At 37.7% G+C, this 18,394-nt stretch overlaps 1 protein-coding gene across 1 annotated transcript in view; it reads left to right on the top strand.

The window, feature by feature from the left end:
- Positions 1–218: 218 nt before the first annotated feature.
- LOC129248701 (disintegrin and metalloproteinase domain-containing protein 10) overlaps positions 219–18,394 on the top strand; it is a 105,956-nt gene continuing 87,780 nt past the window's right edge. Inside the window, exons 1-3 of the mRNA XM_054888327.1 lie at positions 219–243; positions 358–554; positions 6,316–6,823. Coding sequence (XP_054744302.1) covers positions 219–243; positions 358–554; positions 6,316–6,823 — 730 coding nt within the window. The remainder of the gene's footprint in view (positions 244–357; positions 555–6,315; positions 6,824–18,394) is intronic.

The following is an 18,394-nucleotide window of genomic DNA, read 5'->3' as shown; positions in this document are numbered from 1 at the left end:
ACGATTCTATAGAATTCATTTAGAGCAGAATAGCGATACGAGATGAGCGCCACCTTTGTTTTCTATACATCGTGGTTAAAAAGGTTACTATGAATCATTGAGCGCGACGGCTGTATTCTCTTTTTGACAAGCGTCATCATGAAATCATTTGAGTTGCTTAATATATTCCTTAGAACTCTGATATTTACACATCGCCCAAATTGTTGATGTGTGTGGATATGAATTGGTTGCTGTTTGTCAGTTGTAAATTATTTTATGAAAATCAGATACAAATTATTAATTAAGATGTACATTTTTATTAATGTAATTTGCGTATATTTCACTGAAAATAATTCCGCTTATTTCCTATATTTCCAGGCCATCGTCGACTCAACGAATACATATCGCACTATGAGGAACTCAACTATGATCATGAGCACATCCGAGCTAGTCACAATAGAGCGAAACGATCCGTGACCAAAGATCATCATGTAGATTTAAAATTTTCAGCACACGGAAGAGACTTCCATCTTAGGCTAAAACGTGATTTAAATACATTTAGTGATAAGTTAGAGGTGAGTGAAAATTACAAAAAAAAAAGAAAAAATTAGAAAGAAAAAACAGCAAAATTATCGATAGTATCGTATGGGGCGTCAATGTACGAGCGAGAATGGAGAGTAAACTTTCAAGGCCATGCAACGTTTTGGGCATTTTCATTCCGCGAGAGAGAAAAAATATATAACGTAGAGGAAAATGAGAGAGAGCTATACCTTATATTGGGTAGTCGAAAAAGTCTTTTCGTATTTCTAATCAAACATCAACTCATTTTTTTATATTTATATGAACTTTATTAAACCAAATATGTACCACTTTGGTCGACCACCTTTTGCCATTTTTCTTCTAGAGACATTATTCCATCAGTGTGGTTTCTCGACGAAAAACTGCGACAATTAATTTTCACAGGCTTCTCTTGAAGCCAACTTTACTCCATTAAGAGAGTTCTGCATTGACCAAAACAAATGGTAGTCCGATGGTCCAAGGTCAGGGCTATATGGTGGATGCATCAAAACTTCCCAGCCAAGCTCTCCCAGTTTTTGCCGAGTCATCAAAGATGTGTGTGGCATAGCGTTGTCCTGACGGAAGACGACGCCCTTGCTGCTGATCACTTCTGGCCGTTTTGTTTCGATTGCTTGCTACAATCTCATCAGTTGTTGACAGTAAAGTGTAGAATCAATCGTTCGAGCAGGCTGGAGCAGCTTATAGTGGATGATTCCTTTCCAATCCCAGCAAACACACAGCATAACCTTTCGAGGCATCAATCCTGGCTTTGCGACCATTTGTTGAGCTTCACCACCCTTGCGCCATGATCTTTTTCGCACATTATTGTCGTATTTGATTCAGTTTTCGTCTCCTGTTACCATTCGCTTCAGAAATGGTTCGATTTCATTTCGTTTCAGCAAAGAATCGCAGATGTTAATTCGATCCATTAAGTTTTTTACCGACAATTCATGTGGTACCCAAACATCGAGCTTCTTTTTGTAACCAGCCTTTTTTAAATGGTTCAAAACCGTTTGATGATGAATATTTAGTACCTTGGCGATGTCATGGCAGCTTATGTGACGGTCCTGGTCAATCTTTTCCATAATTTTAGCGACTTTTTCAACGATAAGTCTACCGGAGCGAGGTGTATCTTTCACACCGACATTTCCAGAACGGAAGCGAGCGAACCATTGTTGTGCTATACGAACTGATACAGCATCGTCTCCGTAAACTTCCCAAATTTCATTGTTGGCTTGCGTGGCATTCTTCCCTTTTTTATACAAAAATTTCTTCACTAGTTTCACTCATATTTGAACAGCTATAACTTTTTTCCAACTTCTCCGAATTTAATTTTTTTTTGGTTAAATGAAGCTTAAAATGTCACCTTTCTAACACAATATGATATGACACAATGTCATTGGTACCACTGGAGATAGATGACTCCAACGACATCTATTGACAAAATACGAAAAGACTTTTTCGACTATATATCTTAGATACACTTTAGGCTATTTTTCCTAAGTTTTTCCTTGTGGTTGCTAATTTCCAGTAAGAAATAACACTGCCTACTTTGTGGCGCTTGTTTGTTGGTGCAAACTTGTAGGAAATATATTTTTGGTGCCAACTTTTTGGCGTTATATTTCCTTGGTGCCTACTGTTTGGGGCGTTTTCAGGTCCCAATTTTTTTAGCGTTTTTTTGGTGCCTACTTTTTTGGGGCCTATTTCCGTTTCCTGGCTAGTGCTTGTGCGTACTGCAAAGTGCTATCTATTCCGGCGTCGGATTTATTGGTATTGCCTTACGGTAATTGGTGCCGTTGCTGCGGTCCTGAAATCGCTGCGTTTGTGCGGGTGATAAACGCTCGGAGTAGTGCACCTTGTTGCCACGGTTTGTGTCCGGAATTTACCTACACCGGTCGACCCGTTCTCCGTTCTCCGTTTTTTGTAAATTTTGTCTGTTTGTATTCTCTGCAAATGTTGTGAATTTATTTAGATATATTCTTTCTCTCTCTCTCTCTCTTTCTCTCTCATTCTCTCTCGGGTCTCTCCCTCTTTCTTTGTCTGTCGTGAAAGTTACACTTCTGTTATGTGTACTGCACTACACGCATTTTTTTTTCATTTATGAAGTCATCCTTTCCTTTCACAAAGTAAGTTTAGATCCAATATACATAACAGACGAGGGAGAAAAATATAGGAACTTCACGCTGGGGACTTTTGCTATTGTACTCATACCTTTTTTAATCTGAATCTGAATTAGCTTAGCTAGGCTGGCAAAATAACAATAAAAAATAACAAATTCAGTAATAACCTGAGGTTAAATTTTGTTTGTGAAATGCAGTGAGTTAAAGTAATTTTTTTTAGGTCGTGATACGTAAGCATGGATTGTTAGGCGTTTTAAAAGCCCTCTTTTCAGTGCCGAAACGTATCTCTGAAATAGCCATAAACTATCTTTAGGTGTCGGAATTTTAATAAATTTTAATGAGTAGTGTCCAAGTAAGATGAATAGTAAACACAAAAAAAGCTGGTCTCTCTTAGAAGCTTCATTCGAACTGGGTTAAAAATTCAGACTACAAATTTGTTTTTCCGAGCAATTTCGTTATCACATCCACCTGGCTTAAAAGTGTTATCCTGGTCAACGAAAGTTCCTTCAGCACTGGCTCAGCCGGCTTGGTAGCTGGTCCAGACAAACAAAGAGAGAAACATTTTAAAAATACTGAAGGTTTTAGAATTTTTTCAACATTGAATAGTAATTTCATAATAAGTATGAAAACCATAGGTGTAGCCGAATGTGTTTTCGTGTGACTATCATTCGGTATCGCCCAGGTTCCAACCCTACTAAATATACTGTAGACCATCTTCAGGTAACATTTAACTACTGAGTGTACTTCCGTCATGAGAAAGCTCTTCATAATAAACGATTGGGGATAGAACTCGGCCAAACCCCCGAAAAGGGTGTACATGAAAAACAAGTAGAAAATTACGCCCTCTGACTGGTCTTTCAGTAGAAAATACTGCTGAAGAGACTATTTAAAAACATATTTGGTGGTTTCTGGAAAAAGTAAGTATAGGATTACTTTAGGAAATTATTGAAGAAAGGAAATATATTTTGAATGTTTTGTAGAAACTTGTTACCAAAAAAAAAAAAAAAAAAAAAAAAAAAAGCAAAGAAGCAGTTGGCTTATGTCGTGGCAAATTCTACAGAAATAGCTGAAATTGTCTGAATTTCAAAGATTTCACTTGTAAAATTCGTGAAAATGAAAGTTATCAATAAATGGGTAATCAAAAAATCAGTTGAGGTATTAAAAAACCAACAACCAGAGATGGTTGACTATTAATTACGAAGCATGTCAAGTGATTTTGGAAGAACTAATGGAGTATAGCATCAACCTATTCGCCAGAACGTTTCGGCGCCGTTCTATAAAAATAACTTTTTTGAAATTCTCCTGCACTAGTGAATATATATTACTATATATTCATTCTCACAGTTATCTTTATTGATGAATGCCGTCTTGAACCGGTGATAGAAGAACCAATAAATTTATACAGAGGAGAAAGAGGGGGAAATATTCGGACATGTACGTCACCTCTGCTGTTGAACCCCCACTATAAGTAATGTTCTGGAGCTATACAAGCATCATATAAGCATTGAATTAACTTTGTAAAAGAAACAAATGGCTCTGCTCTGTACATAACAGTTTTGGAAATTATTCTAGGACCCTACATTGATAGTCGGGATCCTAGCCAGAAGGACTATAACTTCGTGCAGGATGGCGCTTTTTGTCCTAAGGTAGTGGCCATCAGGAATGACCTGTTGTTGTTATTGTTGTTGAAGTGGTTCAGTATTTCCCCTGAAATAATCCTAATTAGTGACCAGCACCGTTTTACTACCATCGTCCTCGTAAAATGATGTTTTTGTTTTTGTGTTCAAAGTTAGATTCATTTAGTGAGGTCCAAGTATAGCAGCAAATTCTTTATCTCGATGCCTGAGATCTCATTAATTTGCTGCAAGAAAGGCTTACCAAAGGAGAGGAGTCGTGCCCTAGCTAGCCCTGGACATTCACATAAGTAGTGGAAAAGACTTTCCTTCGCCCCTTCCGCTTGACAGCTTCTGCAGATGGGATTAAGGGAAGGTTGAGTCTGGCTGCATGATTCCTTACTTTCCAATGGCCTGTAAAGGTTGCAGTGATGCGTGAGATGTTTGCCCGAGAGCATCCTAATAGATCATTCGTCCTTTGGATTTTGTATGACGGTAGTTAGCTGCTTCCATCTTCTTTCGGCTAAAGCATGATAGTGTGAAGCAATGGATACTTTTATTGTGTTCAGTGGGGTGAATACTGCCACCATCTCTGCTAAGTCTAGTGTCGAACCTTTTTAGCTCATCCGCTATCCCATTACCCCGTATGTTCCTATGACCGGGAACCCATATCAGAGTAATTTCAAGCCAATAACTGAGCAGTTCCAGCTCCTCTCTACACTGTAAGACTAGTTTGAATGAAGTGGAGTTGGAATCTAAGGCCGCTGCTTGACTGTCTGAGAAGATAGCTACTCTTGCACCAACTTCTTTGTAGAGTTTTAGTGATTTGCATGCTTCTCTGATCGCCAACAGTTCTGCCTGGAACACGCTGGCATAGTCAGGAAGACGAATTGACTGGGATAGTTTGAGCGGCTCCGAATGGAAGCCAGCTCCCACTCCATAGTTCATGTTAGAACCATCGATATAGATTTCGACATGGTATCTTCCAATCAGCTTCCCTTTGCTCCATTCGGCTCTCGGTGGAAAACGCACCGTAAAGTCTTTCTTGAAGTTAAGGTCAGGGACTGTGTAGTCTGATCTGTTTTTGAGCAGCGAGGGTCCTTGTAGGAGGATCTTACTATGACCGTACGACCTTGTTGTCCAGCTTCCTATGTCTCTGACTCTCGCCGCGCTGCAAGAAGCTATTGTTTTAATGTGTAAATCTAATGGTAGCAGATGAGTTAGTACATTGAGCGCTTCAGTAGGACTGGTGCTAGGGGCTCCTGTAGTTAAGATACACGATATTCTTTGTATCTTGTTTAGCTTAGTTTTTGTTGTTGCATATGTTAGTATTGGCGTTACAATGGCTGTGTAGGACCAATTGGATAGTTTTGGTTGGATACTACATTGTTTACCTAACATTCTCTTACACCTGTAAAGTTCTATATTCGCTTTCTTTAGCCTATACTCTACGTTGGACATCCAGCTGAGATTGGGGTTTGGGATAACACCTAGGTATTTTGCCTGTTGGGTTAGCGTGAGACTAACGCCGTTTAATTTTGGGAGATTAAGGTTTGGTACCTTGGTTTTCTTAGTGAATAGCATCACTTCAGTTTTTCTTAGGTTTACACTTAAACCACAGTCCGTGACCCAATTGCTGAGTAATGATCTGAGTTGTCTGAATATCAAGATGCTACCATGGCTCGCCAATTCTCGGTATATTAGTCCCATTGAAAATTGCTTATCGTAAAAGCAAAGTGTACCAAAGCTGAAACACTACGATAGCAACTTCAATAGAAACAATTAAAGAAGTTCCAAGTTAATGATGTATTACTACAAACAAATAAATCTACTTTTTTCTATTTTGAGATAACTACTTATTTTTTAGTTTTTTTGGTAGCAATCAAATTTAAATTTTTCCAGCTGTCAACATCAGTCATAATTCGCTGACCACGGACTGTAAATAATAAATGTTTATATGTTGCTATAACTTTCAGTTACAATTTCAGAATTTATGTTATCAAATTTATGTACTCGTTTCCTTCTGTTTCTCTTCCCATTTGCAGTTTTATGATAGCAACAATCTCCCCTTGGATGTGGCCACCGATCACATTTACGAGGGCGAAGTGATAGGGGATCGTAATAGTTACGTATTTGGTTCCATACTGGATGGGGTATTCGAGGGTAAAATAATAACCGAGCGTGACGCCTATTATGTTGAACATGCCAAGCGTTATTTTTCACCAACAACAACAGCAGCAGTACTTAGTACGAATGGTACAGAAATGCCATTGGCGCAGCGACTGGTTGCAGAACAGTATACAGCAACAACTGCGGCAAGCAGCCCATCAGCATCAGCATCAACGTCGACGACGAGCTCAACAACAACAACAACAAGAGCGCCAACAACAACAATGGCGAGTACAACGACGACATCAGCTCCATTGAAAACATCTCCAACGTCCGCCGGAAATCATAAAAACGGACAAACTGACGACAATCGGAATATTGGTTTCCATTCCATTATCTACAAGGAGTCACATGTCGATGATGCTTACAAGGACATGCGTGAAGGTATGTGAAGTATATGTATACATTTTTATTTATACCTTTTCTATGTAATCGAGTGTTTTGTCAACACAATATTCAGAAAATACTTGATTTGTTTACATACTCGTGTATGACAGCGGGAGAGAGAATGAAAAAGAAAAAGAGAGAGAACAACGCGACTGATATTTAATGGATAAGTATTTCTAATGCAGTGTTGAGTGATGCCCAATTGCTCATTGGAGATTATGAAGGTTGTATGCACAGAATTTAAGTGAGGGGTATATTTTGATAAACTTATGCGCGTTATACATGCAGTCTGCCTAATAGAAGCGTGACCGTCATAATTTAGAAACTATCATATTTGATTAATATATTCAACAAAATTTATAGTCAGCACATCTTGGAGTCATAGGTTGTGTTAGGTTGAAGCGGTTGTCCTATGGAACACACTCAGGCTCATAGCCCATTGTGATGCCGCGCGGGGAGCTTGTCCCTATCTCTCCTAAACTGGTTTTGTGCTTTTCAAAAATTTTAGAATACCTCTGATTTCTGTAGAATTGAGATCTTCCAACTCATTAAAAATTTGTTTACCCAGAGTAATAAACCTGCGTCTGGATAGAGCAGGACAGTTGCACAGTAGGTGCGAGATTGCCTCTTCCTCGTTCTCATCTAGACAACTTTTACAGAAGTCACGTGTTTGCACACCCATCATGTGTTTATTTTGGCTTAGAGGAGATTCTGTGCGTTTAGCATTTAGAGTCGGCCACAGTTGACGGGCGGTTTGCAGGTGGCTTCATTACGCCAAGGATGAGTAGCTTACATGTTTGTAAGGGTATCCCTATGTCATTATCTATATACTCATCAGTCAATTTAGTGCCGAGTCTCGTTAGTTCCTTCAATGTCACGATGGCCAGGAACCCATGTTACCTTTAGGTGAAATGATTCAGCTATCTCGTTAAGAGATGTGCGGCATTTCATGGCTACCTTGGCGGTTGTCGACTGTTTTGTGAGGGATTTTATCGCCGCTTGGCTATCAGTGAAAATGTAGATGTCATTCGGATATCGCCCTGTCTCACATCGTCCCGTTCTCACTCTTCCTTTGAGGGTAGGAGGGTCGTAAACGATCTAATAGCAAGTATAGGCGGGAGTGCATAGTCCACCAGTCCGGGAAGCCCCAAAGTACCACCCAGGATTTTACCGTGACCATAATCCGTGTTTGACCACTTATTTAGAGTGTTCAGCTGTGTAGAGCCAATGTATCATTCTGGGTTCCAATCCCTATTTTTTCCCAATAAGCCTTCCGCAGGAGTACATTGTGGTCATAGCTTTGCGTGCTCTGTCTGCGACTGTGAGCCCCCAATTCGGTCCATAGCGATACCAGATGGAGTTCATTGGTTTTGGAAATAGTCCACCCGCATGTTGCTTGTTTTTATAGCGAATTTAAGGAGATACTTCCAACCTACTGCTGAGATATCTTCCAATCTATCAAACAGTGGTGGCCCCAGATATTTTAAGCGTGTTTTGAATAACGCAGGACGTCCGTAAAGGAGATGTTCCACAGTTGCCCTTGAGCCCTGCTCATGTTTACATTTCTTCCATCCCTCGCTGTGAGAGGTTTCTATCTTATAAGCACACGCTGCTACTGGGCTAGGCACCGTCAGCGCGCTTATCATAGTTCTACAATCTCTTGGTGTTTGTGATAGTATAAATCGAGTATGACTGTGATTCTCATATTTGATCTTAGTATTCCTGCAAGTGGACAAGTTCTCCTATCCTGCCCTGAATTTTCTGATCATGTTTTCGCCTAGTTCGTTGTATAATATGCGTATGATGCAGTTTTAATGGCTGCTTGACTATCCATGTTAATTTTGGCCAACTGACCGAAAATTTTTTTTGACCTGAACTTGAAGAAATAGACATAGGCGATCGCTATTTTCAACAGCATGGGACCACAAGTCACCCAACATGGGAACCCATTGCATTATTGCTTTCAAAGTTTCCCGGTTGATTAATTTCACGTAACGCTGACATGCTGATCAAGCCATCTAACTCCACCAGACTACTTTTTTGTGGGGTTTTTTGTAAATGCATATTACTAAATTAGTATCGAAAATAAGATCAAAGATAAAATAGAATAAAAATTAAATGTAATTAAAGAAAAGAAATGCACTCCCAAAACGTCTTAAAAACTAGCTTACAATCTGTGCTGCTCAAACATGAAGCATATTCTAAATGCGCACAATGCGCCCTAGAGCTGCTCTGCCATCAAGGCTGCTAGCTAACTGAGCGCTAACTAGGCTGCTAGCCACTAAATATCATTCAAGATCGTCCCTTGCCGGCGGTGGATTCCATTTTAAAGATCCTATATTTTCAAAACGCCTGTTTTGCCTGCTTTGCTGCTCTCAACCGCTTCCTAATACGTTTACACTGCACTGTGTCCACACTCAATACCTATAGCAAATCTGTCTTCTGCGTGCCTTCGCTGTACGCCATGGGGAGATCATCGTTCGCCGGCTTGATGTACTGCAAACTCTCCGATCCCTCGCCGCCGTTTATGCCAACGCTGCTGCTGCTACTGCCGCCGCCATTGCTACTACCAGTTCATTACAATGCATCTGAGAGGGGGATATACCCCGTGTTACCCAAAGCATCCGTTAACATGAGTAGAGGGCATTATTAGCCTACTCTGTATAGATCCAGCATTCAACTTGGTTATGTTGACTTTGATTGCGTCAGTCGATTGCAGCCTGTTAGCATAGATCTGCGACTTCAGAAACGCCTACAGGAAAACGTCTAGTGGACTCATATCATATGATTTTTGAGACCAATTTACGTCACCTCCACGTAAGAGATTTGTCATCAGTACTCAAAAATAAGCAAACGCTTCTCAATATCGACCCATTCCTATGAGGAAACTCCCGCCTCTTTCGGCTTATAATTTTCATAAATTTAAAACTTTGCTTATGAAAAATCATATGGGACCTCATCATACACTCTTAGGCATTTAGCTCGCTTAATATCATATATCCAAGCACAAGCGTAGAAAAATGCCAAATTTGATGGAAAATATTTCTGAACTGCTTATGTATCCTTGTCGCACCATTAAGGCCACTCAGATTAATAGCTGACACTTATGCGATTTAATGGTACTTGCTGCGCCTCGTTACACTACTGCATAGTTACCCTTTTTCACATCGATTTTCACTTTTTTGCATAATTGCATTGCACTTGCATTTCTTGTTTATTATTATGCATAAATGCTGTAAACCAAAAGTGCACGCATTAAAGTGCCGACGAGGGGATAGCTTCGAGTACATCATGGGAACACATTCCACTTTAGAACTATACAGACTTGCAAATATAATACTTCTTTATGCTAATATGTGACTTACTTAACCCCAATCACCATTTCATGTGCGTGTTTTCCTGTGTGTGTGTGTGTGTACAGCTAGCCAGTCATTTTGGTCCTTCAAAGTTCTCTACCAAATACTCTTTTCGCACCCTCTTCTTATGCAGTGCGCTGTTTGAACAATCAGTTGTAAAATAGAGGGGCGTTAGAGTAGAACGCCAACGACGACAACAACATTAAAACGCAGACATTTCCTGAGTACTTACAGTCGCATTGGCGTCGAAGCATTGCGAATACGCAATGATTGCGTGGCGCCACAAATAAAGGAAAAAACGCTCACACCAAGCTTTCGATCGCTTTGACACTGCACTGCACAGAGCTCGGAAGTGAAGAGAAACTTTGAAAGGGGACTATAAAAGAGAATGGAGGAGTGTGATTGCGCACTTATTTAAGTTCGTTTTTTTTTGTTTTGATTAATTTTATTATATTTTGGTTGTATTTAATTCGTATTTAATTTATATTTAATTTATTTTATGTAATTTAATTTTATTTTATTTAATTTAATTTTATTTTATTTTATTTTACATTATTTTATTTTATCTCATTTTTTTAATTCGATTCCCTTCACTGGCTGGTGCTTATATCAGCCTTTATTCCCTTTCGATTTTATTGAAGCTCTGATTTTCGTATTGAGTGGCAAAAAATAGGAGATCGAAATGTACCCGCTAAGATGGAAATGGGCCTCATCAGTCATGATTATTTTTTATGAAAACCCATCTTCCTCTTGGTGGTGATGACGGATGGCTTGAGCATATGTTAGACGCGATTGGCGGTCAGCAGCTAACAGCTGATGCACCGTCTGGACTTTGTACGGAAACATCTTCAAATCTTGCACCAAAATTCGCTTTAAAGACCGTCGACTGATACCCATTTGCGTGGCACGTCGTCTGGTCGATGTCGACGGCGCTTCCATGACATCCTCGGCTACAGCAGCAATATTCTCTGCAGAACGGCTACTCCGGGGTCTGCCACGCCTGGCAGCATCTCGTGTTGTGCCAGTCTCTTCGAGGCGAGTGGCTAAACGTCGCAGTGTTTCCCCAGTAGGCGTTGGACGGCGAGGAAATCTGCGACGAAATTCACGTTGTGCCAAAGTCACCGACCGATTATTGGTCAAATAAATAGTCAGCAATATTCCGCGGTCTGGAGCAGTGTAGCGTAACATTGTTTATTAACGTGTATTTCGCATGTGTTTACAACACAAATGTCAAAACAGAACTGACATTAGGGGCCAATCGCAAAATTTATAGCATTTTCTGATAGGAGGATTACTTTAGCGCCACCTGTTATAATCACGCTTTTGCCGATGATAACCCCTGTTTGTCATATCAGCGCACAACTGGGTTCAAAATTTTGGGCTGAAAATATTTAACAAATCGGGTTGCGCTGTCATTTAATTAGCAGCTCCCAATTCTATAATTCTTATAAATTGACTTCTTAATTTTTCCTCGATTTTTTCCCCCTTTTCCTTTACAATTTCCGATCAAAAACTTTTACAACTGTGTTAGCTTCATTGATCAGGAAAACAGTGAAGCGCATTTCAGCAATTATTATGGCCTTGTAAAAAATAGCGTTGCCTTTAGAAGTCTTATATATGTATATACTAGCAAAAAATTAGTGCTTGACACACAAAAAATATTTCATTCCATGTTCTGCTGACTACTTATTTTAATTTTGTAAGTGATTATTATTCCTCTTTTTATCTAAAGCAATGTAAACTTGCTTCAACTTCACGTTTACGCTCAAAAGCACTTCCACTAAATAGTTGGAATTACTTGACGTACCTGTAAAAAGCATCATTTAATTTCCTATCGATAATATAATTTCCACTTTCTTTCACTAAGTGAATGCATTACTATGTTGCAAAATGAAATTAAAGTGCGCGACGCATAAGCGGGTTACACGGAGAAGAAAAAGGCTTTTAGCTGCGCTACATTAAAGAAAAGGGGGGAAATGTCGTTATACAGCAGCAAGGACAAGAGTATTAAAATCGCGCCAAATGCCATCAAAGTGTCGCCTGCATGACCGAAGCTCATGCACGCGTTTGCACACATACATCCATACACAAATGGCTGCAATTTCATGATATGGACAATGCTACAACAACAGCGTGGAAGTTCTAGCTGGAGAGGAGCGAGCGACCCTTTTTTCCACAAAATGAGCAACAAACAATTTCTTTATGCTGCCACACTCTGTTTACATTGTTATTGCGCTATGTAATAACAGCAACAAACAACGAATCACAACAACTGCAACAACACCAATGAACAAAAAACGAAGCGTAAATAACAAATAGTGCGTCTTTTAACCCCAACATTAACCGCAACTAAATTCCGTATGAAATAGGAGACGGTGAATGCGTAATAAAAATGCGTAAGAGTCCAAAGAAATAATCAAGAAGAAGAAGAAGGCGAGAAAAGAGGTTATAGCAGCATATTAAATGCACTTTGGTGTTCACTCATTGAAGTTTTTCTTTGCCAGTTTGCAATCGCCATACAGGGCGTATACGTAAAACGTTTGTTTGTGCGATTTATTCCATGCCGACAATTTATAATGGGGTTTAAGGTTTAAAGTTTTATTTGTCGCTAAAGCTATTACTTACATCCTCGATTTACGCTTGAGTTGAGTTCAATTGAGTTGAAGCGAAGCGTAAGCAAAGCTGCTAAGATGGTTGGCAAAGTCAATGGATGAAAGGGTTCAAATGAAATAAGAATTGTATTTTTATAATATTATTTATAGTAAAAAAAAATGAAATAAAGGTAAATAAAATAAAATAAATTATAATAAAACAAAGTATGTAATAAATAACTAGAAAAATAAAATAACATAAAATAAAACAAAATGAGAATAAACCAAATAAGTGAATTGATTGAAACAAAATATACTATATTATATAATATTGCATAAAAGAAAATCAAATAAAATGAAAAAAATATATTAAAACAAGGTTAAATAAATAAAATAAAATAAACTGAAAAAAACAAAATAAAGTTAAATTAAGTAAAATCAAATAAAATAAAGGAAATTGATTAAATAAAAGAGATATGATAAAACTCAACTAAATGAATTATAATAAAAAACTGAAATTAAATGAGATAAAAAATTAACAAAAAATAATTAATTAAAAGGAAAACAAATTAAAATGAAATACAATGCAGTTTCTATATTATTTATATACATACCTTATATTAGTTACATATTTTACGTTAAATAAAAATCAATAAAAAAAATAAAAATTAAATTAAATTAACTATAGTAAAATAATATGAAAAAAATAAAAAAAAATAAAATAATATAAGATAAAGTTAAATTAAATTTAGTTAAGTAAAATAAAATACAATGAATCTATTAATTAAATAGAAATAGTAATAATTAAATAAAGTATAATAAAAAATAAAATGAAAAATTAAATAAGATAAAAAAATAAAAAGAAAAAAATTTAATAAAAATTAAAATTAAATAAAGTATAAGTATAAGTATAGTGTTTGGGGCAGTACAAACAACAACACACGAGGTGAGCAACTTTTTGATTATATTCTAGCGAATAAGCTTGATATATGTAATAGAGGTGATGTCCCTACGTTTCTTAACTCGTCTAGAAGAGAGGTACTCGATATTACTCTTGCTAGCGAATCATGTACACAACTGGTGCAGGACTGGAGCGTTGATAAACAGCACTCTTTTTCCGACCACCAATATATAACATTCACTTTAAAAGCCGAAACGGCAAAACCCATGAAGTACCTTAACAAAAAACGTATGAATTGGATCAAATATAAAGAACATCTTGCCAATGGACTTCCTGATATCAGGCAGTTTGAAATGGCAAATAAAAACGATATCGAAAACGCTGTCAACATGATAACGAAGACGTGTCAAAGCGCAGCACGACAATCTTGCCCCCTGACAAAAACAGGAGGTAAGCATAAACCTTTTTGGTGGACTCCAGAAATCTCAGAACTTCGCAATCGAACTCGGAAACTCTTTAACCAATGTAAAATAACAGACGAATGGGAAGAATATCGACAAAGTCTCAAAGACTTTAAGAAAGCTGTCAGAAGTGCAAAACGCACATCCTGGCGATCATACACTCAAGAATTAGAGAACACTTCAGAAGTAAGCAGACTACGCAAGATTCTTGCATCAAACCCAGTCTCTCCCAGTTTTATCATGACTCAAGATGGAACTTGGACTACTTCAACTGACCACACTCTTAGAATACTTCTAGAATCTCACTTTCCAGGCTGTGTTGCCAACTTACCTGCACTTCCCAGCACTCTTCAGAGTAATTATGGGAATAGATCAGATCTAATCAGCTCTAATAGCATCTCCACAGCAATACTAAGCTTTCAAAAATTTAAATCACCAGGTCCTGACAACATCATTCCAGCAGAACTTCAAGAAGGACTGGAAATTCTACTGCCTTGGTTAACAAGGATCTTTAACAAGTGTTTAAATCTCTCTTATCTTCCGACAATTTGGAAGAAATCGAAGGTAGTATTCATTCCGAAAACGGGAAAGCCTTCACACTGCAAACCAAACGACTTCAGGCCCATTAGCCTAACCTCTTTTTGCTTAAAGGCTTTTGAAAAAGTCTTAGATGAGCAAATCAAAACCCAACTTGATACTAAGTTGATCTCTGAGGCACAACATGCCTACACTAAAGGGAAATCGACTGAAACGGCACTTCATTCACTGGTGCAAACAGTGGAAACTTCCCTTCACAATAAAGAGTACTCTCTTGTCGCATTTATGGACATAGAAGGTGCTTTTAATAATATTGAACCCAACGCTATTTTGTCTGAAATTGCCAAATTGGGTATCAATTACTCCATCCGAAAGATGATCGAACAAATGCTCCAAAATAGAATAATCACTTCAGAGCTTGGGGTAAGCCGCATGAGAATGTACGCCGTCAAAGGCACTCCCCAAGGCGGAGTACTTTCACCCCTTCTCTGGAATCTCGCTGTAAACAGTTTGCTTCGAAATCTCGAAAAAGCAGGCTGCAAGGTTGTAGCCTATGCAGATGACATTGCTCTCTGCGTGTCAGGCAAACACCTGAATACCCTCACTGAGCTCATGCAACGCTCAATCAATATTCTGTCAAAATGGTGCACCGAATGCGGACTAAATGCGAATCCAGCAAAGACAGATCTTGTTCTCTTCAATAGGAAACAACAATCTCCTCCACTGCAAACAATAACTTTAAAAGGGGAATCATTACTTCTATCTGATTCAGCTAAATATCTAGGAGTTATTCTAGATAGGAAGTTGAGTTGGAAATTGAACATCGAAAACAGATGTAAAAAAGCTTTCATAGCTCTCTATACTTGTAAGAAAGCTATAGGCAAAACCTGGGGTTTTTCACCTCGGATCATTTATTGGATATATACCTCGATCATCAAACCGATACTCTTCTACGGTGTGGTTGTATGGTGGACAGCACTCGAAAAACGGTGTAGAGTAGCCACAATTGATCGAGTTCAAAGAACAGCCTGCCTTCTGATAACAGGATGCTTAAGTACAACACCTACTAAGGCTCTAAACACGCTGCTTCACTTGTTCCCTATCGATCTGGCTGGCAAAGCGATTGCAGCGAAAGCAGCGACACGCATGAATGCTATATCGAAATGGAATAAGTATCTTGGCCATTCGGCCATACTGAACAGGAACACTGTTATCTCTTCCGACATAGACTATCATGTAAGTCTTCCATCACCACCCTTGCTATTCTCCTGTTCACTCCCAACCAGGGAAGAATGGAAGACAAATCTTACCGAAATCGATGGCCCTCTGACTATATATACAGATGGTTCAAAACAAGACGGCAAAGTGGGATTTGGAATCTTTTCCAATTCCCCTCACATCAATCTATCATTTAGATTACCCGACTACTGTAGCGTATTCCAAGCGGAAGTATGCGCTATCTGGTATGCTGCGAAAACTCTCTTAGAAAATAGAATATCACTAGAGGATATCCGCTTTTTCACCGACAGTCAAGCGGCCGTTCGAGCACTCAGCTCCTCTTATACCCACTCAGATGTGGTTCGATCCTGTCTCTTATCTCTTAACAAGATAAGTGTTCAGAATTCTGTCCAAGTTATCTGGATACCGGGTCACAGTGGATTCGAAGGTAACTGCAAAGCTGATGAGCTCGCAAGAGCTGGAGCTGCGCAATCAAATGTTAGTAACTTACCCACAATCCACATTCCGCTCTCAACATGTAAAATGCTCATCGATCGAGAATTTCACAGCATTGCTGATCGGAGGTGGCGAGTGGAAACTACTTGCGTTACGACCAGACAAATCTGGCCATCCTACAATCTGAAACAGACAAAAACCCTTATAAGTCTTTCGAAACACGAACTAAGGCATATAACATCTCTTATCACCGGCCACTGCCTTTTGGGCACTCACGCACGTCGGCTCGGGGTTCCTCAACACGACCTGTGCAGATACTGCGAGGACGAAGATGAGGAAGTATCGAGCAGACATTTGCTGTGCAGTTGTCCGGGTCTAGCCAGAAGTCGACTCGCTCTTCTAGGCTCTCCAACAATTGACAATCTTTCAGTACTCTCGGACCTGAAAATCGAATCTCTCATCAAATTTTCGAAACGAATTAATATCTTTGACCAAAATCTACAATAAAAATCTCGGTTAGGTGGGGAAATCATTTAAAATAATGAGCTCTAGGGCAACACAACGGACCCAACTTGCGGTCTATGTGGCACTCCGATGCGGGGTCACCCTTAAACCAACCAACCAAATAAAGTATAATAAAAAATGAAATTAAATAAGATTAAAAATAAAAAGAAAAAAATTTAATAAAAAAAAAATTAAAATTAAATATAAGGAAATAAAATAGAATGTAAGTATAAGATAAGTATTCTCTTCTTCTTAATTGGCGCGATAACCACTTACGCGATTTTGGCCGAATAAAATAATTATTAGTGTTAAAAAAATAATTAATATCATTCATATTAAATAAAGTAAAACAAAGTAACATTAAATTTAATAAAGTAAAGACAAATAAGATACAATATATTAAAACAAAATAAATAGAAATAATAAAAATTAAATAAAATCATCTTAAATAATGCTACACGAATGTAGGAAATAAATAAAAATAAAAAAAAAATTTAATTAAACAAAACAAATTAAACTGAAATATAACGAAATGAAATAAAATTACCAAAAAAATTATAAAAAATATATTAAATTAACTAAAGTAAAATTAAAAAGACAAAATAATTAATATAAGTCATATTGAATAAAGTAATTAAAATGAAATAAAATGAAATAAAGCAAAATGAAACAAAATACAATAAATTGAAATATAATAAATAAAAATAATATAAATTAAATGAAACTAAATTAAATCATATGGAATAATTGTTACATAAAATGAAAAAAAAAATTAAAAAAAATAAATAAAATTAAAAAAAGAAATTAAATAAATTAGCACAAAATAGAATAAATAAAAATAACGATAAACAATTGAAAGATATAAAATACACTCCTCACAAAAATTAAGGGAGCAAGAAAAAAATTCAAATTTTTTCAGGTTTTTTGACGGACTGTATCTATGTGAAAAATGATCGTACCAGAAATTTAAAAAAAGCATTTTGAAGCTCCAGGGCTCTACTTTTCGAATCCGTGGAGCAAAAATTTTGCCAGGCCACGGTTTCAACGCAATCTGAAAAAGTATGACGAAAAAAAAATTTTCCAAATTTTTATCTTTCTTTTTTGGGCTCCACGGGCTCGAAAAAATTTTTTTCGATAAAGCGATCATATGGACCAGAAAGCCTGATTATTCAGCTTCATTTTCCTTTTTTTAAATTCTTCCTACGTCCATGTGTCACGGAGATATCCGGAATTGAACAAGAAAGGACCCTTTTGTCCTCAAGCCGCGATATCTCGACAACGAATGGTCGCATCGGAAATTGGAGGACGGTTTTGGAATCTGCAATAAATTCCCCATAAAATTCCGTGTAGACGTTTCACGGCGAAATTTTTTTTTTCTTTCAGTACTTCCCTGCAAAAAGTGGAAAAAATTGAATTTTTCTCTTGATTTGGAAAATCGGCTGTATCACCCGCAAATATTGAGCATTGAGCAACGGTTTTCAGGGTTTTTTTCACCTTAATGTATCCCTAATAACCCTGTAAATTTTTAGATTGATCCACTGAAC

The sequence above is a fragment of the Anastrepha obliqua genome, chromosome 5, assembly GCF_027943255.1.
Source record: "Anastrepha obliqua isolate idAnaObli1 chromosome 5, idAnaObli1_1.0, whole genome shotgun sequence".
Classification (NCBI taxonomy): Eukaryota; Metazoa; Arthropoda; class Insecta; order Diptera; family Tephritidae; genus Anastrepha; species Anastrepha obliqua.
This window is presented reverse-complemented; position numbering and strand designations above follow the sequence as displayed.